The sequence below is a fragment of the Varanus komodoensis genome, unplaced genomic scaffold, assembly GCF_004798865.1.
Source record: "Varanus komodoensis strain SLA01 unplaced genomic scaffold, ASM479886v1 scaffold7_3, whole genome shotgun sequence".
NCBI classification, from domain to species: domain Eukaryota; kingdom Metazoa; phylum Chordata; class Lepidosauria; order Squamata; family Varanidae; genus Varanus; species Varanus komodoensis.
Genome location: NW_025336480.1, coordinates 14,891,212 through 14,914,000, shown reverse-complemented (window position 1 = coordinate 14,914,000; position 22,789 = coordinate 14,891,212). Strand labels below are relative to the sequence as shown.

Sequence of the window (22,789 nt, the reverse complement as noted above, 5' to 3'; positions counted from 1 at the left end):
TTTCAAACCTGTCTTCCATGGCTGTTTATCTGTCTGTTTATTTACAGCCTGCAAAAAAGAAGCAGAGGGCACAAGTCATTGAGTTCTTTATTGATGTTGCTCGCGAGTGCTTTAACATAGGGAATTTTAACTCGCTGATGGCAATCATATGTAAGTGTGTGGCATCATTTCTCTCTGATGTTGTGGATATGTAAAAGGGTTTCTGTTTCATAATGTTCTTCTTTCTTTCCAGCTGGTATGAACATGAGTCCAGTATCCAGGTTAAAGAAGACCTGGTCAAAAGTGAAAACAGCCAAATTTTTTATTCTTGAGGTAAAATGTTGAGAATTGTGAATTTCCAAGTGATACTTTTTGTCCCCTTAAACAGAAGTCATAGCCAGGGAGCCAAATGGTAAGATGAGTCCTGCACATCCTGTCAAATTTCTGAAGGAAAAGAAAAAGCAGAAAATGCCTTACCCCAAAACAGAAATACGAGGGCCTGCAGGCAAAGTGCTTTTGTGGGGTTCCCACCGGTGCTCTTCGTCCCACCATGCCTTCCCCAGGGCTTTGTTTCTGCCTTGGGCTGCGGTGGCAGCAGAATCAGCAGTCGTGGTGATGGAAGCACCGCTGCTCCCACTCATTGACTGGTCTTTGGCCTGCAAGCATGCACTGCAAGAGTAAGTGCTTTGGTGGCAGCTGGCTGATCAAGGCTGCAGCCATGCACCATCGGAAATGAAAGTTTTCCGTAAGTCTTCCTCAAAGCAGTGAGCTGAACCAGTCAGATGCAGCCTTGAGGGAGGACATGAGGCCAAGGAGCAATGAGAGAGAAAAGTGAGAGGGTAGTCTTCTCAAGACAACTCAGTGGCCAAGTGTCCTACAGAGCTACCTCTAATTAGTTCACTTTGCTGCTGATCAGGAGACCTGAGGTGCATTCAGCTCAGATCATAGAGAACAGACTTTAAAGCTCAAAGAGACTGAGTTCTGGCACTATCTTGACTGAAGTAATAACCCTCACACCGGGATTGCTTGTCATTGAAACTGCGACCTAGAGAAGCAGCTGCCATGCACCAAGCTGAACCAAGGTGAAATTGCAACTATGCTCTTCACGTTAATAGTATAGTATACACGTTATGAGTATCCTACCACTCCCATTTTTCTTTACTGATACATTTCCTTTGTTTGTTGCTTGAAAAACTGGGTGGGCTGTCAAACTGTTCCTCAGTTCAGACACATCCCTAGCATGATATGTTCGTGTCTTCCTTTATTTCTCTCTGGAGAGTAGCAGTGTGTTGAACTGCCCCTTAAGGGCAAGTATGCATCTCACAAGTATACGCACTCATGCATGGATAGACACGTACAAGAGTGTGTTGCATTTACACGACACTGTTACACATGCTTGGAAATCCCACCATTACTCTGCACGCCAACTACTGTAGAGCTACAGGGATGGTGCAAGACTGTGTGCAGACCAGGTTAGATAGTGTTAGGGATGTGTAAAGCATCCCCTGGATTCTTGCTTGCCAACCCTACACTGGCACCAACTCACTATGATGTGACTCAGGCCAGCTTTGAATTTCCATCTCTAAGACAGGCTGCATTTTGCATAAAGAATGTAAAGGTATTTTTACAGTTCATGTACCTTTACACCAACTGTATAAATCATGATATTTTGTATGTTTTACACAGACAGACACCTGAAAAGCATGTGGTTCTAGAGTGCTTTGCACAAAGCAACTGATTGTACACAAATCACACTAGAACCAGGTGCTTTGGGGGTAACCTGCATAACGTTATTCAGCTGTATCAAATTTTGCCATTTGCTCAGCTTTCCTTAAAGTAAAGGTAAAGGTTTCCCCATGACATTAAAGTCCAGTCATGTCTGACTCTTGGGGGCAGTGCTCATCCCCATTTCCTAGCCGAGGGGGCCAGCGTTTGTCCCCGGACAGTCTCCGTGGTCATGTGGCCGGCATGACTAAACACCGAAGTGCACGGAACGCTGTTACCTTTCCACCAAAGTGGTACCTATTTATCTACTTGCATTTGCATGCTTTAGCCTTTAAAAAAAACCTGTGATTCCCTCTGAGAAAATTGTGGAAACATCAGTCCCTACCACCTTGGACCACTTCAGATTGTCAGCTCAGATGCAGGCAGAAATGCCATCTAGCTCAAGCAAGCTGGACTTCCTAGCTTCAGCCTATCCCTCGAGAGGGCAGACTTGGGGGATACTGTCCTCACTCATCTATAGTTCCCATACAGAGCTTTGGTGGAAGGGTGGCATTCCTTCTCAGTGTGACCATCCTGCTATCTCTGTTGTTTCTTCCTTGACTGCTGCTGAGTGAGTTGATGGCATAGGGTAGTGGGTGCATAGGTGAGTCACACCAGTATAGTAAGACAAACACAAACAAATCAGCAGTACGTGGATAGTAGAGCAACTGCAACCAGAATGAAAATGTGATATTCACCACCATGCACTGAGTGCGTAGAAAATGTGACTCAGATAAAATGAGGAGTGGCAGTTGGTGTTTATTAGGTGAGCTGCATATGTCTGTGTGATTCAGCTGCTTGCTAACAACAAAATCATCACGAACAACAGTGAATATGGGTGTAAACAAGCCTTTGGGTCCACATATGAAACCATCCTGGGGCAGCCATAAAATGGCTACTAAAGGAGGTCACAAGGTGCCAGTTGCATCTTTAGAGGGATTCATGGGAAAATAAGATGGCAGCAGTTGGAGGTTTCCACTTCACTTTAAAGCAATTCCAGCTGCAAGTAATACACATACACAACTACATTTAGAAGTTTCTTTGGAAGACTGAAGGATTTATTTCCACATAAGTGTTATGCATCTATTAAGTCTAAAGAAAAAAGATTAAAAGAGAGAGAAGCAAGCATTAGTGCTGAAAAAGAGATGCTGGGATATTTTCTAGTCTGTTCTAATGTATCATTTCCCCTGTTGCTTATATAAGCCTGATGGAACAAAAATCATTTGGACAGTTCTTGATATGGACACTTACCCATGATCCTTTTTCCCCCCTGCCTCTAGCATCAAATGGACCCTACTGGTAATTTTTATAACTACAGAACTGCATTGCGGGGAGCTGCCCACCGGTCCCTGACAGCACACAGTAACAGGGAAAAGGTATTTTAGTTGTTGTTGTTGTTTTTATATGCTGTCTTTCCTCCAAGGAGCTCAAGGCAGCAGTGTACATGTTGCAACACCTATTATATCCTCACAACAACACTATCAGGTAGGTTAGCAGTTGTAGATGGTGGCTGTAGGAGTTCACCTGTGGTTAACCAGGGTCCTGTACCAGGACATCCCCTGTACCAGGACATCCCCAATCCTACTTGAGCACTGTAAGCCCCATAACCATAACCATGCTAGCTATCTAGTTTGAAGCAATAATACCATGCATTCATGGACCTCTCCCCTGTCCAGCCCCAAATTTTCAGAGTTGAGTTGTTGCAGGAAAAAAAAGCTTCCTGGATTACCAGTGTCCATACACATGAGAATGAGAGAAGCTGTAAATAGCAAGGTAAGAGACAATCAAATGCAGGAAAAGTACAGCTGCAGTCATCTTATGAACACTGGCCATTTCCAGAACCGTTACTGGTGACAGCGCAGGCACTGCTGCAACTGTGAGCTAATGAGTGTGTGTCGTATGATTTCAAACAAACAAACAAACATAACGTTTGTTCCTGTTTAAGCAATAAGAGGTTGTGGTGAACCACTCAACGAATTATAATGCATCTGCTTCACCTTGCAATCCGTCTCTGAGGTTCTTTTGTTCAAGAATGGCCATCTTAAGTGTCCTGGAAAGTGTAACTACTGTTTTTTGAATATTCTCATTAATGATGTCAAATTAGTGTCCGCTTGTTCTTGTGTAGACATGGTAGCCTGTTTGTTCTCGACAGAATGTGGTTGGGCATTGGTGGAAAATGACATGTATCTCATTTATTTATATTTTTATTTTATCTCTGTGCTGCTCAATAGCTGAAGCTCTATTACTCATACAAATATAAAAGATACAATGAAAATACAAAAACAATAAAAGACAATATAGCATTCCAGTATGCAAATATAAAATACCGTATTTTTCGCTCTATAAGACGCACCTGACCATAAGACGCACCTAGTTTTTAGAGGAGGAAAACAAGAAAAAAAATTCTGAATCAAATGGTTTACTAAACTATTTAATAAATTACAACAATACAGTAATACCATATTTCAACCTTGTAAAGTGAACAGCAGTCAACTGTGGCATTAAGAACCATCATCACTGTCATTAACAAAAGAGAGACTTTAAAGTTTGAGTACTCTTCTAGTTTTCGTTGAACCCATAGAACCCATCATCACTAGAGTCAGAATTTATGAAGCTCTGTTGCTCACAATCACTGACATCACTTTCTTAGTCAGTAGTGGAATTATTGAAGGAATCCACAATCTACACCAGTTATACAAGAGCTGCTGCAGACAATTCAATAACAAATCTAAAAAAGCCAGTAATGTCCACGCTGCCCTACTAGTAAATCATAGAATAAAACTTGTGACAAAAAATGAGATATTGTACGGTAAATCAAACACACAGCAGACTAAGTAGCCTTTGAAGAATAAACTTCATACACGAAGGTAATGCTGTTCAAATATCCACTGATCCTAAAAAAAATGTGTCTGATGAACTAACAGATAACTGATCCATGGAAAGCTTCCTGATAATCACAGGCACATTCCCCATCACTTCCCCATGGGCTTCATTAAAAGACAGGTTGCCATTTGAAAACACACACCAACCTGTGATTAATAGCTCTCACCTGCGCTGGAGGAGGGGGGCGGAGCAGGGCACGCTGAGCGTGTGCCAGCCAGGTGGTGCCACGTGGGGCCGGCAGCATGCTGGCGGTGGTCTTCCGGGTGGCGCAGCAGTAGCGGCAGGTCTTCCCAGGCAGTGGGGGTGAGCAGTTCCCGGGCGGTGGGGGTGAGCAGTCCATCTCTCCATGCAGCCGGCGGGTTAAAGCCCGTGGCTCCTCCTCCTCCTCTGCACCTCTCCCCCTGAGCAGCACAGCTCTCACCTGTACCAGAGGGGGGCGGGTGGAGCAGGGCACGCCGAGCGGGTGCCGGCCAGGTGGTGCCACGTGGTGCAGGCGGGCCAGCAGCATCCCAGGCATTGGGCACACACACATTCGCTCTATAAGACGCACAGACATTTCCCCTTACTTTTGAGGGGGAAAAAGTGCGTCTTATAGAGCGAAAAATATGGTAGCTAAAAATTCCAGCATACAAAAAATAAAACAATTTAACATTTAAAATATTTTCATTAAAACCAGATTTTAAAACAGCAGATATAATCCATCATGTGCCATTAAATGCCTTTATATGCATGGGAATAGAGGACAGCTTTAACCTGATGTTGAAAATATGTCATTGTTGGCACCAGGTGGACCTCAGTGAGGAGTCCACTTCACAACTGGGAGATACCACTAAAAAAACCTTTCTCCTTGTTGCCTCTTTCTGCACATCCCTTGGAGGTGGCAATTGGAAGATGGTTCCTGATATAGAGCATGGGATCTGGCCAGACTGAGGTTGGGAGGGGTGTTCCAACAGGTTTTGAGGACCCAATCTGTATAGGACTTTACAGGGTAAAACCAGCAGCTTGAATTGTGCTCAGAAGCATAGAGGCAACCAATCCAAGTGGGCCAGAGTTGGTAATATATGTTCAAACATTCTGGCCCAGTTATTAAACTGACGCATTTTGCACAAGGTGCAGCTTCCAAACAGTCTTCAGGGGCAGCCCCATGTAGAGTGCACTGCAGTGATTTAATTTGGCGATCACCAGCATATAGATTATTGAAACCAGGCTATCCATGTCCAGACAGGGGCATAGCTGGGCCACCAGCCAAAGCTGCTAGATGGTTTTAAGTGGCTCCTGTTGAGTGGCAAGTAGCATTCTGTTCTTTTCTCTTTTGGGACCATCCTGTAATAGAATATTCCTGGGTGTCAGGTTGTGTAGTTCACTTTGGTATTCTCCAGTGGGAATCCAAAATTGGGGGCCAGTAAAAAGTGGTGTTGGAAAGTTCCCTCTTGGCTATCTGTATGTAGTCCAACAACAACTCTACTCTAATTCTCTTTATGATTTCAAAACCGTTTGTCAAAACTGTGTACTAAGCTATGCTGTTTGCTCATAACCTCAACTTGGGCTCATTGGTGGAACTGTTCTACGCAAACCTCTTGTCCAGTGTCACAAGCATCTGGAGAAGTCCATGCAAAATTCTTCATGTTGCATTGGGAAGGTGTTATGTATCAGTGCACTATCCAGAGGTGTGTTAGAAAGGTGATAGTTGCGTTTTGGTGCCTGCTTAGTATCATAGTAGGAATGTTCTTCAAGTGCAGTACCTTGTGAAATAGCATATAAAACGGCACACTTCGTAGAATGAATTGTGGAATAGCTTGCAAGATGCCTTGTGCAATAGCATGTTCAAATGAAATGAAAATATTTGATTTGACAGTTGGACACGAATGAAAATGATGTTTCTGCAAGCAATCAAGCATTAGTGGAATGATCTCATTGGATACAGCTCCATATTAACTATGGATATAAATAGTGAATGAGGGGAAGCTGAAGCCTATGAGTTTGTTTTAGGCATATGGGATGTGATGAAATAGTATTTTCGATCCCTTAAATAAAAAATGGGAGATGATAACCGTTATGTATCTGCAAGACTCTCACGGAGAGACATACACCAGAAAACAATAATGGTTGTTCTGTCAAGATAATCCATACAATGTTAATTATATCAAAATCAAGAAAAATGTCTACTTACATTAAAATTAAGAAGACATGCCCTTCGTTTTCTCTTTGCTCCAAGCTGTGAGAAGAGTAATCTAAAGATTGAGGGGTCTACATAAGCCTATTGTCATGGCCAGACCATTTCCTGGTGAGATTTGAGAGGATTGCTTCTCTCCTGCAGAGGTGAGGGACCCATTGAAATAGTTCACCTCAGAAGCCTGGGGAATGGGATACAGTAGAGTTCCAGATTCTCTTGGGGATTTTCCAGTGGAAAGAGTGGTGAGGGAATTGGGGCTTTAGTGGGATGCGGAGCTTGATGCTGTCCGAGTGCCTTCCCCCACTGTACAGCCCTCTCTGCTCTTTGGTATAGTGCAGAGCTGTGGACAGTGAAAATGTCTGGATGTTGACGAGAGTACAAATGGGGTAGGGCTGGAAGTGAAGATGATCGAGCACACTCTGGAGCACGTGCCTATGGCTTACTGCACTGCTTCCACTACTTCCTCAAGTAGCTGTCCCAGGGAGTTTTCTTGGGTGGGCCTGGAGTTGCCATCACTCTCCCCAGCAAATGGGGCCCTCGTCCCCTCAGGGACTCGCTGTGACCTTTTTGCATTGCACTTTGAGGACCAAGATGTCAGCACAGCTTCAGCTGAGGTGACCAATTTTGTGGGGTCAGTTTTAGTCGTCAAAGGGGTATGACTGGGTGGGTCTGGGGAGAGGTAAATACATCTTTGCATGAAGGGCTGGTTCTTGCTATCCTCTAGGAGTCTGCAAGTGTGATCATTCCTGAAAAGAGTCACTCTGGACCCAGAGGTATTTGACAACTACCATCCAGTCACAAAATCTTCTTTCTTAGGGAAGGTAAGAGGGTCATGGTGGAGTATCTGCAGACACACTCGGAGGATACTGTTTATCTGCACACATTCCAGTCTGGAATTAGCCACTCTGATGGATGACCTTTATCAGGAGAGGGATAGATTAAGAGCAACCCTGTTAATTCATTTCCTCTGTTGTTGGCTTTTGATACCTTTGACCATGGTATTTTCCTGGATCAACTCCATGTGCTAGATATTGGGGGCACCATGTTACAGAAGTTTCAGTCTTACCTGAGGGTTTATTTCAGAGTGTAACATTGGATAACTACTCCTCAGTGGCTCCTCTGACAATTGAGTAACACGGAGTACCATCTCATCCTCAATATTATCAAACATCTATATGAAGCCACTGGAAGTGGTTATCAGGAGTGTTGAAGCCAAGCTCTGTCTCCCTATGACAAATGAATCAGGTGAGGATGTGCAAGTCCTGGATCAGTGCCTAGAATCAGAGATGGGCTGGATGATGGCCAATAAACTGAGGCAGAATCCTTGCAAGACAGGAGCCCAGGACATAGGCTCATTTTCTGTTCTGGATATAGTTGCATTCCCTTTAAAAGGTCAGGTTTATGGTCTCTGGAATTCCTAGATCCATCACTGTTGCCGGAGGCCCAATTAGCCATGGTGGTCATAGTGCCATTTATCAGTTTCATCTGGTCCATCAGCTGTGGCATCTCCTAGCAAGTGATAGCTTGGCTGCAGCAACTATCAGACTACAGCTGCTTGCAACCTCAACACAAGATTACCAGAATATGCATTATATGGGGCTGCCTTTAAGGCTCATCCAGAAACTGGAGGAAGTGCTGAATGCAGTAGCTTGGCTGTGGTGGCTGTCTATTTGCTACCAGGTGAGGTTAAAGGTCTTTGCATTAGTGTATAAAACCCTAAATAACTTTAGACGGGGATACCTGAGAGTGCACCTTCTTCCTTATCAACCTGCCCAGTCACTGAGGTCATCAACTGGCATACTCCTGGTGATTCAGCATGAACCTGTGGCCCCACTGGAGTTCACCTGGAGAAGTGCCCTTTCTGTGCAACTCCCTGTCTCTGAAGGTCAGGTAGGCAAAAACATTGTGTTTTTGGCATCTCCTAAAAGCATACTTATTTCAAGAATCGTTCCTTGATTGACCAGCCATTTATGCGCACTCTGTTTTTAAAAATAAAATATGTAATATGGCTGTTTTATTCTTTTTATCTTTATTTCATTCTTTTCTTGTTCAACACCCCAGAATCTGTTTTGATAGAGAATGGTATAGAAACATTACAAATATATATTTGAAAGTGGAACAGATGGTCTTTGTCGGAAGTGGACTCTCCTTTAAGGAGAAGCTGGACTGTCCCTGTCACGGATGCTGTAGTTGCAAGATCCTTCACTGAGCAGCAGGGTGGACTAAGTTCTGTGCTTGCTCAAATATTCTGTAGTTGTGTACTTTCTCCCTGAGCCCTACTCGTTCTAGTTGCACCTGTATTAGGCAGTCATTTTTCTTAAACTGAGAAATGCTCTGTAGGCTCAACAGACCCAATCTACTATGAATACATGGTTCAGATCTGTCATATACAAAGATGTCCATTGACTGGAGGAAGCAGGACAGATCCAGATCGCACATCAATTGTTCTTCCAAAATGAAGACCGTGCAATAACGCAGGATCATAATTTGCCTGCTTCAGCTGCGCAAGGAAAACTCAGCAGGGATCTGTTCTGCTGGATTGAACTCAGAGGTCACTTGCTCCAGTGTGAGATGATGAATACTAGGAATAAGGAAACTGATATAGGAAACCTACATGCATTGGAAGGCAAAGCAAATACTTTCAAGATGCTTTTGAAATCTGCTGTTTTGTATAGATATGCAAGCCTGCTGCACAATCTCCTTTCTTGTGATAGTTAGACGGAACAGAAAATTATCTCTTTAAGAGCAAGGGTGACAAATGGTTAACAGTTATATATATATATATATATATATATATATATATATATATATATTCAAATCCCACAGCCCACTACAGCCAGTAATTTTCAATCTCCAAGTATTAATTTCACTACTGCCTAAAATATATAAAATATGGTAATATTTTAATGCATCCTGGATAAAATTCAATGAAATGTGGTCATTGCTAATTTAAAGGGCAAAAGCATCCATTGCTGATCATATGTAAAAGTTCCCTTCTTGTCCTTTTGAAGTATATTTATAATGCAGGGTTGTGGATTAGTTTTTGTTTACAGCTTGAAGTAAGAGGTTAAGTTTGTCATATTCATTTATTAGGTTAGGTTATGTCTAAATACTTCATTTTCAACAGTGAAAAGCTCAGCTTTGAGATTTTAAGTTGTGAATTGCTATAGGAATTCCACCCTACACCCCCACGCAGAAATAAATGCCATTTGAATGGAAGTGTATATTACATCACTGAGTGGATATTTTCAGGCAAGTGAAGGAGATGAATATCTTAAGACCTTAATTGACTATCTGATTTGACTTGCAAATTCCTGGCACATTCAAACAGCCGAAGTGACTGGTGCTCACAGTAGACTACACACTGAATGTGCCATGCATTCCAATGGACTATTATCACAAAGTGACAGTGTGGAGAATTTAATTTAGGGCAGACGAAGAGAAGCTGAACAGAGAAACCAAAACAATGATCTGTCAACATGTATTGACAGTCTACTCTTTGGAGACCAGGCTGTATTTGTCTACAGTTTTGTGTTGTTATTCTCATTATTCAATTATTGATATAATTAATATCCTGTACATGGCATACATTTATATATACACACATAACATATATATACATTTATGTTCCAAGGCTGGCTAGCAATAGGATACAATATGGAAGTGCCATAAAAAAGAAGATAATAAAAAAAAACATGCAAAATAGTGCAACATGTAAAACAGGAACAGCCCATTCAAATAGATAGTAAAATAACTGTTCTCAGTTTAAAATGCTAACATTTGTAAGTTTCTAAGCCAGTATCTCACAGAATGTGCACATTTTATTTAATGGTATATGCAGTAATAGCTGGAGCAACCCACCTTGCTGTGCCAGCACAAGACAGCTTAGCATGCCAGTGTAGTGGTGTTCCAGTTGCCCTGTGCACCCGTGCGGTGATAGAAAATACCATAGAAGGATTATGGTTTCAGGATACAATATGCATTCTTCAGAAGTTCATTTTCCTGTTGACAATTCGCAGGTCACAATCTTCAACTTACAAATAGGGCAAAAAGGCTCACTGTTTAGCCATGCTGGATCAGCCCAATGGTCCATCCAGTCCAGTATTCAATTCACACAACTTCTGCCCACAAGATCCCCCAAGCAGGATGAGTGCAACAGCTCCCCTCTGCCTAAGCTGTGCAACAACTGATGTGCACAGGAATACTTCCTCCAATACTGAAGCCAGCATGTGGCTATCAAGGCCAGCAGACATGGATAGCTGCTTTTCCATGAACTTGTCCAATCTACTGTTGAAGCCTTCCAAATTGGTGCCAATCTCTACTTCCAGTGGCATTGACTTCCATAGTTTAACCATGTGCTGTGTGAAGGAGGATTTCCTTTTATCTGTTCTGAATCTCCCACTAATCAGCTTCACAGGTGACCCAATTCGATTCTATTATTATGGGACAGAGGGGAAAATGCCTTCTTCTCAACCTGAGATCAGCTACCGCTGACAATCATACTTTCCCATATCCTCCTGAATTCTGTGGCTTCAGAGAAGATAAATTCCCTCCCGGGAATGTGTTTTTGCTCTTTCCTTTTTTCCTTTCACTTGAATGGAAAATATAGCTTCTATAGGAAAGGCGAGAGGAGCTTGCTATCTGGTTGTTATATAAGGCATTATAGATGAAGAGGAGCTTGAAAGATGGTTCATGCAAGCTATAGTGCAGGGTAATGGGTCAGTAATCTAGGGACCTACCTAAGCCACAAAGAGTATTTAGTGCAGTCTCCCCAGCTGGGTGCCCTCCAGATGTTTTGGAGACAAGCCTGTTGGCACCAGATGAACAGGCAAATGGTGAGGAATGCTGGGAGTTGTTGCCCAAAATACAGTAGTACCTCGGCTTATGAATGCCTTAGTTCATGACCAAATTGGGTCGCGAACAAAAATTTCATGAAAATTTTGACTTGGGTCGCGAACTCTGCATTGGGTGGCGACCAAGATCGCAGCCATCTCCCCTCCCCCCAAGTAGGGAGATGACCACGATTGCAGTTGCATTCATGCGGGGAAAACGTGCGTGATCACGGGCGTGCTCCTGCAGGAAAGACGGGTGGAAACTCGGCCATCCCCACCCCTGCAATCAGCACAATCGTGGCCATCTCCCTACCCCCCCCCCCCCGAGAGGGGAGATGGCCACAATCGCAGTCGCGTTCATGCAGGGAAGACATGCGTGATCGCAGCTGTGCTGTACCCGTCTTTCCTGCAGGAGCGCACCCGTGATCACGCACGTCTTCCCTGTAGAAGCACTGCTGTGCCAGGATTTCTTTGAGAAGCACACCCCAACATAACTGTAATGAACAGAGTGTTGAATCTGATGAACATTAACGTGGTCTCTCATTTCTGGAGGGTTATGCAGCACAGGAAAAAACAAGTGACTATAGACAGATTTTTCACAAAGATTAACCCTGCAGCTAAGAGACAAGAGAGGAAACCTCTGAAAGAGATCTCCCCAATGTCCTTATGGAGGGGGGATCTCCCTCCCACGTCCCCCCCACCTAGGTTAGTGTTCTCCACTGTACTGTACAGTACTTGGTTACTTTATTATTCTTTGTCCCTTTGTTTCAATTTTTTTTCTGATAAAAAGAATAGTTACAGAACGGGTTAACCATATTTAAATTGAACCTTATGGGGAAATTTGACTTGGATAACAACCAATTTGGGTCACAACCAGAGTCGTGGAACAGATTGAGTTCGTGAGCCAAGGTACCACTGTATCTGGACTTTACAGTATTGGAATCAGTATTAGTTATGCCTTTCAGATTAGGAGTGTGACACAGCTGAAAAGAAGGCTGATTCCGTTTTTCTACTGGAGAAGTATTAGTAGAGGATAGAGGCATTTCTGCTGCCTAAGGTGTAAGCACAGAATCACCCCCTGCCTGAAGAGTATGTTCTTGCTATTTTCTCAGACTGGGTTATCTGAAGTAAGCAATGCTTTGGGTTACCAGATATACAACTACAACTGGGGCATCTAGTTGTAAAACAGTAGTCACTTCTGGGGTTATTCTTCTAAAGAAGTGTCAGTAGTTACTAGCTCTGCCTGTGCCCCAACAAAGAGCTTGATGCTCAAAATGTGTTGTGAATTGGACCGCAGTTAGTATTACTTGGATCTTTATATTATTCATCTTTATCTTCGGAAATTTGCCTGCCTCTTTCTGAATTGCAGCCTAGAGCTGATGGGTTACAAGCTAGACGGTACAATTCAAAATCCAAAAGAGATGACAAAAATGAACATGTTGTTTTTTTGATGTTTGTGGCATTTACATGAAGTGGGGATCAAGCTCTGTATGAAGCATCCATCACACTTTACATCATACATTGCCATATTTAAATCACTTCATTATGTTTGCTTGTTTGAGTAATTGTCAGTGTTCACTTTACCATGTTTGGAGCATGCCACAACCTTATTATATTCTTTGGCCTGTTCCTATGCATCTGTAGTCTGTTGAAAATTAATCCATTTGCTTTTGAGAACTGTATTGGTGACAAAAAGATTTTATCATTACTGAAAAAATGGATGCCAGTGAAATATGAACAGGTAGAAAACTGAAGCATTAGAATACATTTAATCTTTGTGAAATTATTTTGCCAGTATGCAGTTTACAGGGAAAAACTGTTCTGCATTGCAGTTATTTTATGGGCTAAGTTATCTATTACATCCCACCTCCTCTAGACTTGGCTAGTATTAAAGTTGCTTCATTAAGGTATGGCACATTGAATAGTGAAAAACTCTCTTTTCTTCTGGTGAATGAGCTATACTTTCATGCATAAAGAACAGAACTACAAAGATAATAGTTATGTCATTCTCTTCATAGATTGTGATCCCCTTCTTCAGCCTACTGATCAAAGACATTTACTTTTTAAATGAAGGATGTGCTAACCGTCTTCCAAATGGACATGTCAACTTTGAAGTAAGCACAGAAAGCATCTTTATTAAGTTCATGGCTGATGAGTTCTTTGTGCTTAGGTTTCAGGATGATATATAATGACCTTGACCAAACAAAAAAAAAGGATAATTTCCCTGGATTTCCTCAAAAGTCAAGCAAATGCCAGCAGACCTTTTAAAAAGAAATGAGTGGATAAATTATTTTAAGTCAGAAAGATCAGGATCCAAAAGGTCATGTGCAGATCTCTGCATGCACACTAGTGCTGTTCCTAGCCTCCTTCCCTTGAAAACCCTCTTCTGAAGGTCACCCTATGGAGAAGGATTTGATGTGAGACAAGGGGACAAGGTTAGAAGCAAATATCTTTACTCCCACCATGCTTGAAGTGCTTTCAGCTTATGCAGGGTTGTTTGAATCCCAGCTCTTACCAATGGAATTGCCATAAGCAGCCTTTCTTCGGGCAGTAGAAAGGAAGAAGATGCAGCAAAGAAAAGTCACAGCAACCGCTATGTTTCTTCTTTCTGGTCCTTAGAAAAGCCAGCCAATGCTGGCGGGCTATGAGATAAGTAATGACAGTTGGTGGCACTGCAGAGGCTGGGATGAAGCTCTGTGCCTTGCTGTAGCAGCTTGCAGAGATGGCAGATGTTACAGCTGCCCTAGTGTTCTGTACACATAGGACTGATGCACAGGCTCCTGCGCAAGCTGGCCCAGAGGATGAAGAGCCCTTTTGCATAACCATTTGAGAACAAGAACAGGAAATGGGGATGTGCCTTTATGCTTTCATGTACAGACTAGTATTTCAGGATAGTAGTACGTTTGTGTTAATTCAGTTATTACATAGTACTGTCAAGTTTTAGTGTCATACATTTATGCAAGTGTTGCAGGTTCAGTGTTAGTGGGTGTACTATATTAAAAATGCTACAAAAATAGCATCAGCACAAAAGTGTGGCCTGTGTATTTTGGGATCTGAGAGCAGAGGATTTTACTATGAGGATTTTCCTCAGAGCAGAGGAAATCTAATATATCCCATTCCAACTTGATTTTCTTCAGCATATTATAGTAACATAGGGGAAACTGTGCTGAAACTATATCTATGCATATACTAATGCACCTTTTAAATAATATATCAACTCCATTAACTAGTTAATATGTTTGAAGAATACTGGAGCCACAGTAATTATTTCAATGATATATGATTTCCTTTTACTTAGATGTTTTTTTAATCTCTGTAGAAATTTCTGGAACTAGCTAAACAAGTTGGAGAATTTATAACATGGAAGCAAGTAGAATGTCCCTTTGAACGAGATGATAACATCATCCACTATTTACATACTGCACCTATCTTTACTGAAGACGGTAAGAAAACCGTTTTGACAAATGTTGCAGTGGTACACAATTAACATGATTTCATAGCTCTTGATTGAAAATGTGTTTTTTTAAATTTTGAACTTGCAGAAACCCAAAGTGTCTACAACCAGTTGCTATAGGATTACTTATCTGGACGTTTTCATTTTCATAGCTTTTCAGCTAAGCATCTTGCTCATAGCAAAGCATCTCTTTGGTGCACAGAGAGAATAGGCCTGATGAAGCGGCTGTCATGAATTTCAATCATGTTGTAACTGAAAGCATTCTGAGACAGAGCAAGTCAAGTTTGTCATGGCTGCAGGCCTGGAAAAAGACTCAACTTTCAACAGAGATATATTTACCTTTTACACTGGAGGAACCCTTTCAATGCAGTTCTTTCATCATGCAATTAATCATTCCCACTCGGAAAAGACTTCTTTTTCTATCTATCCTTTCTATCTATCCAAAGTGTCAACCTTCTCTGTAGCATTTCATAATGGGTTAAATCAGTTCTGCCCCATTATCATCATGTCAGAGATAAGGGCTGAATCGGTTAGCTTTGCCTATGCATGGCCATAGGCTTGACTGACTTTTCAGTTTGTTTTTGAACTTTCGGTTTTTAAAGAGCAGCCTTTAAAACTCATCTACATTAATCACATATGACAGCTGAAACTTCAGTGACCACACATGAATTTAGAATGTAGCAAGGAAAATTATGCTGAAGCCCCACAAGGAACAGCTGTCAAAACTGAAAAATAATTAAAGTAATCACTGCAAGCATGATGGGAAGGGGGAAAGAAAGAAGAGGATAGTTCTGACATTGCTCAGGATCTCTACTACAGCAAAGGGCACATTGTGAGATGTGCTCTTAGAGTCCAAGATGGGGGTCAGAAGTGAACAAGGAACAGCATTTTGGTTGTTTTTGCTCCACCGTTTTTTTTCCCTTTTGTATTCATGAATTCCTTCCCATTCAAGTAATGAGGGAACTGAGCTACATAAGATACAAGACTAGTGTACAGTATGAGCCCCTTTGGCAGTGGCTCCGGGCACCTGGATTCCACCATAATCACTGTCCCCCTCTGCCAAGCATCCCCCCCCCCCCCCAGCATCAATGTTCTGTTGTCACAAATGTACATTGCAGGGCTGTGGAGGTTTCTGTGGGAGGCTGAGAAGCACCCTTCAAGGTCAGATTTATTCCTCTGAGTGGGGACCTCTTCCTCTGCTCTTAGAAGGGGATCCTGTGGCCCTACAAGGCTGAAACCTGGAGTGCTGCAGTTGTTTAAAAGTAATTCTATTCGGTTTGAATGCTAACTTGTGCATTATCGTTTCAATAATTAATGTTTCTCCCCCTCCCCTTCCTTAGGTTTGTATCTGGCATCCTATGAAAGTGAAAGTCCAGAAAATCAAACTGAAAAAGAGAGGTGGAAAACCTTGAGGTACTGATTTATTTCTGGTGAATCTGGATTTAGTATGTGGTGCGGCTGGGCAGGTATAATATAAAATGTAGCTATCATTGCTACAGCTACAGTATGTGTAGCAGTTGCATTATGACTTTTGTTATCATGCTTGCCTGGTAAAGTAATTTAGGATTACTTAGTCTTGGTAGCAAAGTGCCCATATAAGGTACTTGGGAACTCAAGGGCAATGAGCTTTCACAGCAAATTGAGTCTTTTTTAAAAATATAACAAAATCACAAATGAAGGGTGGATAAATGAAGCATTCCCGGGGACAAAAAGAGGAAGAGTATGAGGGGCTAAGGAAAGTAGTACAATGTGCGCCACTTTGCCTTTAAAGTAGGTGAAAAGAAGTGGGGCATTGCAGATATGAAAAAGTTAAAGGGGGGAATGTTTCTGTTCTTTTATTCTCTTTTCCAAATATGAGAGGCGGGTGCAGGGATCCAGAAGATCAGTATAAATCCAAAAGGATCAAAAGCAGAGATTTTTCTTAGCCACAGTATGCCTCTCCCAGGTAGAATTAGATGAAAGTGGGGTGTAAGAGCAGCCAGCCAGCCAAGAGTCACTAATGCTAAGCAGGAAGAATGTCTGTCAACAAAACTAGCAAAGAATACACTGGACGGGTTATAGGGAGACTTGAAGAGAGAACTCAGGTGTTCCAACACCATTATAGATGGTGAAGTCCTGGAAGGGTGATGTCCAAATAAATATTAAAGACATGTTTAACAAATTAAATATATCTGGATTTGTAGTGTTTTTTATTTGCATGCTTACTACATTTCAATTATGTTTAGTAGCCCAAGCTACTTCTTAGAAAAGCCATTTACAACCTTAGAAAAAGCAAAGGCGGCCATGTTGTCCCATGAAAAATCTGCAATTAGGCAATGCCTTTATTATGACCAACCAAGATGTCACAAAATAGTGAGCAAGCTTTCAAGTTCTTCAGAACACTTAATCAGGCTGGATGTTACCCAAATGAATGGAGAAAGACGAATAAGCTAGCTTGATGTTAAAAGTCACAAAATCTGCATTGTTGCAGGTTTAATACAGAGCGTAGGAAGCGATCACATACTGCTAGCAGAAAGTGTTCAACCACATGTGACCAATAGGTAATTAATGACTCTAAGAAATGGAGTGGTGCCAAGTCTTGGAAGAGGCAGTTGTGTGTCCACTTGGGAAACCCTCTTTGGGCCGGGGAGATTGTACCAAACATCCAGTTGCCAGTATTCCCTTTTTGGGCAAGGTACTCAAGAAGGTGGTGTCTCAGCTCCAGACACTTTTGGAAGAACTTTGGAAGAAATTCTTCCAAACTTCCACTTTTGGAAAAAGAACCCATTTCAATATGGGTTCAAGTTCAGGTCTGGTACTTAAAAGCATTGCTTGTCTTGATGAATGATTTCTGCCAAAACAGGGACAGAAGATTTGAAATTCTGTTGGCACTCTTTGACTGCTCAATGACTTATAACCATGGTATTTGCTTCCCTGGGTGTTTGACTGGGTGTAGAGGGCAAGGCAGAATTGCTTCTGCCTTCATTATTGGTTTCAGAAGACAGCATTGGAGGGTTTCTGTTCAACTACATGGCTCTTCTGTTGCAGCATCCTGCAAAGTTCCATCTTATTGCCTATATTTTTAACAACTATAAGAATATACTGGGTAAAGTTACCAGAGTTTAGAGTGAAGTGTCATCATATGCAGATAATGTCCAGCTCTGTTTCTCTGTTATCTGAGTGAGAGGAGGCTGGCTGGTGTGGCACCTGTGCCTGGATAAAGTAATGGGTTACAGGAGGGCCAGTAAACTGAAGCTGAATTAGGATAAGATGGAAGCCCTGTAAATGGACAGTCCTCCTGAGTGTGCAAGCTGTTCTTGTCTGTATATCCACCCTTTGAAAAAGTAGACCCATAGCTAGGGTGTAGTCTTCAATGCATCTTTGTCCCTTGATAGCCAGGTGGCCTGTATGGCTTGGAAAGTCTTTTACTAACTGCCTGGCTCACCACCTGAGATCCTTCTTAGATAAGGATAATATGACCATGGTGATTCATACTTGCATAACCTCCTGATTGGATTACTCTAATGTATTATACATAGGGGCCGCCTTTGAAGACCGCCTGAAAACTTCAGCTAGTGTAGAACTGGCTACCAGAACTTCAATTAATATACCCAGAGAGAATTATGTTACATTGATTCTGAAAGAGTTGCATTGGTTACCTGTTTGCTTCTAAGCCCCATTCAAGCTGCTGGTGCTTCCCTTTAAAGCCCTAAATGACTTGGGACCCAAATGCCTTTATCAAGCTGTGCATGCCTTGAGGAAAGTCTGTTCTCCAAATACCCTCCTCAGGGGAAATATCTCATGTGACAACTGTGGAGAGAGCTTTCTCTTTAGTAGTTCGCTGTTGTGAACTACCATTCCCAAAGGGAAATGAATGGCCAACTTTACAGTCTGTTCACTGCTGGGTCAAAATGTTTGCATTTGTCCTGACTCTGGGAGATGGTGGAGGACAGGAAGGCCTGGAGAAATGTTGTCCATGGGGTTGCGATGGGTCGGACACAACTTCGCGACTAACAGCAAGAACAAAGCATTTCCACTGCAAAATTTTGTTTGTGTATTTTATTTTTGGATGGCTTGTTTTTTCCTTGTTTATTGTACACAGCCTCAGTATCCATAAATATGGACAATTTAAAAATATTTTAATAAATAAACGCATTCTAATGACCGAGCACACAGCCAGCCCAGTGTTTGTGCTGGGTTATATTCCTGAAGTTGCTGGTGTCTCTTAAATCATAGAGTTATAAAACAGAATGCAGTATAGGTGAAATTGATTTGTATTTAGCCACCAAGGTAAAAGGGGGCTTTTCACATGAAGTCACATTTTCTTCGGAGAATTTAATGCAAGTGGAGCATTCCAGTATTATGCTGGATACTAGATTATACTGATCTAGTATATACTGATACTAGATTAACATACTGCTGGTGTGTGTGTGTATATCAAGCAGTGACAATATACCTTTTAAAGAAGTGGTATCTTATGAGTCAGATGTTAAGGCAGATTGAAAACACTACTAAAGTATTAATTGTCACTTCTCACATTACTTTTCCCCTTAAGTGTGCCCTTAAGGTACATGGAAGGAACTGACTTGAAAATGCATGTACTTACGTGTTAGAAATACTGGATAATGTTTCAAAATGATGTATGTAGGAAAAAGGTAATATGAAAACTTGACACATTTCATGAAGTTGGAAAAGCTAGGAAGCTATCCACTATTCTATCAAGCGTTGCACCATTTCAACTTACTTCTGGGTTGAATTTCTCCTTGACTCCTGTTACTGCACTGGGGCACTGGGTATAGCGAGCCATCTGCTCAATGCAGAAACAGAGAATGCAGTCAGACTAATTCTGAATAACTCAATGTTGCATTTCCCCCTCTCTTTTTACTCTTCTCATGTTTCTACTTTACAGGTCAACTATCTTAGGAAAGACTTGAAGAAAAAGATCTATAACTGCAGTAGGATAAAATAAATCAGCAAAACCACTTTGCACTATTGGTTCCAAAGATGCCTATTTGGGATTTAGGAGATTTTATTCTTTATTTTTGCGTGCATTTTTGGACTCTTAAATGTGGTTAACTGGGTTCATCCACAAGACTAAAGAAGTGTGTCTTTCTACTGCACACACCGTCATGTTTTCCAGCTATTCTCTACAGCAAAAGCTGAATAGGTGGCTTGCTGTAACAGAACTAAGTCCTTATCACTGAATAACCTTGTCTCTCTGAAGGAAGAGCAAAAGGCAAGGAGTGCCACGGTGCTGCATACTTGCAACAGTCTCCATTGGAAAGGTACAGGGTGTGTATCTCAGAAGCAGGGTGTATTGGACAATAACTCTCCGAGGGCTGTCAAAACTGAATTCTGATGAACATAGCTTTACATGCTACATGAGAAAGAATCTTGTTTTCCCTCCACAGTCTTCACCTTCAGTGAACAATATTCTGAGAACAGAACATTAAAAACTAATGCAAGACTGTATCAGTATGGAAAATCCAGGAAAAGCCTACACATTTTTTAAAAAAATGTAGAAACATTGCAGCTGCAAATATTCATTATTTCTCCTTCTGTTTGGATGTGAATCATATTTCCTTCAGTAATAGTCTAGTCAGCTCCTACGCTGTTCTAATGGAGTATGTGGCTTTCAGTTTGACTTACCTCTTTATACAGCACATAGCATATCCTCTAGCTCTGTTAATGGTTGAGAGTATCATCTTCCGGGCCTTATCTCATTGATAGTTAATGGAAGATGAACCTATTAAGGGCTCTTAAGATATTTTCCCCCTTTACCTATTCATTGAATCTTTCTGGCCAAGGCAAAGAACATTAGAAAAGGGGAATTACTTGACATTAGGGCCCTTATTTGCAGTGCATTCAGGAGGACACTTTTTACTCTTATGAAATATTGCACTATGCCTCAAGACACAAAGAACTGTCAACATGCAGTTTGTAAGATGGGTTTCTTGTTTTACAATTCCCCCTGTTTGTGTATGAAGTGTCGTGTGGTCACTGCATTCCGTCTGAGGGAACAGTAAGCCATCTGTCACATCTGTTAAGATTATTGATGGCAATCAGGGAGCTGCTGTGTAATACAGACATCAAGTAATAATTGCTTAATTGTACTTTCATATGATACAGATGTAACACTGGGATTGTCCTATTTTAAAGTTACAGATTATTACAGAGTGGAAGCCAAATGAAAAGCTCCCACTGCTAACTATATAGAACTGGGGTAAGATGTGCAAATATTTGTTTTCATAATTAGAGTTTTGTTGTGTAACAAAAGATTACATCACAGTGGACTTGGCATCACATGTAAAACAATAAGTGATGCTCATATCTATGATTTAACAAAATTTCTTGATTCTTCCCTCTACAAAAACGCCTAGAAAGAAATACAAATCTGGCAAGCTGGACACTGTGTAACACTCTCTCTGTGATATGTTACTTCTCACATGCAGTGGCTGTTAGGAACAATCCAGAGGATAACCTTTAACATCCAATATATAAAAGATTTTAGCACAGTGATCAAACCTTGAACTGGTACCTTTGTTGAACAATAAAGCAGTAATTTGACAGTGGGATGTGTTTAAATAGTAATTTAGCCAGACTGTTGACTTCTGAGTGTAATCACAGTGACATCTCCTAAGACTTTCCATGGGGCTGCTCAGAAGCTAACACCGGTGCTTTCTTTGAATGAGGCCCTCCTTAGCCTCTAGGATGCAACTGGATCATTGTATCTACTGGGACCTGTATTGACAACCTACTTAAGATTGTCATATTCTTTCTATATATAGTAACACCTTGTATCATGGCAGCTAGTGTTGGCATGAAAATAGTTCATGCCAGCTTTAGAAATCAATGTACAAAAGCTCATAAAAATGTATGCTTGTCTGCCTAACCCCACAGACCTATCTTAGTAATTTATACATAAATGGGGAAGGAAAGAGAGAAATTAAAGGATTGGCCTTGTCACATTGACAGATTCTTAATGACCAGGCACAACCAGGCAAGTGTCTGGTAACATGAAGCAGTACGTATACAATCTCACCCAATGTGCTAAGTTGTTTACAAACTTATACTTTCTGCATTGAGCACCATAATTAGAAGATGGTTTGGTGGCTGTTTCATGGGAGGTGCAGTATTTGAACCTATTAGATATGTTAGTGGCATTCCCTATAACAGGCTTCAGCATCCAGATGGAACGTGAGAGGCCATTTTATTTATGGCGTATTTGCAAACATCCCCAAAGGATGAGTGAGCTGCTACAAAATGAAGATAGGCAAAAGCTGGGCAGGGGAGTGGGGAGAAGAATCCAGGAAACTACAAGCCAGTCAGCCTGACTCCAATAATACTAAAATTATAAAGCTGTCAGTCTGTAAGCATGTTGATAATAATGCAGTGATTAGTGGATACCAGCATAGATTTGTCAAGAATAAATCCTGCAGGACTAATCTTAATTCTTTTTGATTGGGCTACTAGCTTAATGGATTATGGGAATACTGAGGACATAGTTTATCTCAGTTTTGGGACAGAATTCTCCATTATATTTTATTAGAAAATGATAATTTATAATTATTTTTGATTGAATCGAAAAAATAGCTGACACAATGAAATTTAAAAACAACAAATGTTCTGTATTTAGGCAAAAATAATAATCAAATGTACAAGGACATGCAGCTTAGCAGTGGCACTTGTGGAAAAGTCTCATTATTGTAGATGATCCCATGATGA

General features: G+C 41.4%; 1 protein-coding gene across 1 annotated transcript in view; it reads left to right on the top strand.

Annotated features, from left to right (window-relative positions):
• Positions 1 to 21,864, top strand: part of RASGEF1C (RasGEF domain family member 1C) — a 50,095-nt gene extending 28,231 nt beyond the window's left edge. Inside the window, exons 7-13 of the mRNA XM_044454547.1 lie at positions 48 to 150; positions 233 to 312; positions 3,024 to 3,119; positions 13,650 to 13,745; positions 14,951 to 15,074; positions 16,426 to 16,498; positions 19,974 to 21,864. Of these exons, the coding sequence (XP_044310482.1) occupies positions 48 to 150; positions 233 to 312; positions 3,024 to 3,119; positions 13,650 to 13,745; positions 14,951 to 15,074; positions 16,426 to 16,498; positions 19,974 to 19,998 (597 nt within the window). The 3' untranslated portion in view covers positions 19,999 to 21,864. The remainder of the gene's footprint in view (positions 1 to 47; positions 151 to 232; positions 313 to 3,023; positions 3,120 to 13,649; positions 13,746 to 14,950; positions 15,075 to 16,425; positions 16,499 to 19,973) is intronic.
• The last annotated feature ends 925 nt before the right edge of the window (positions 21,865 to 22,789 follow it).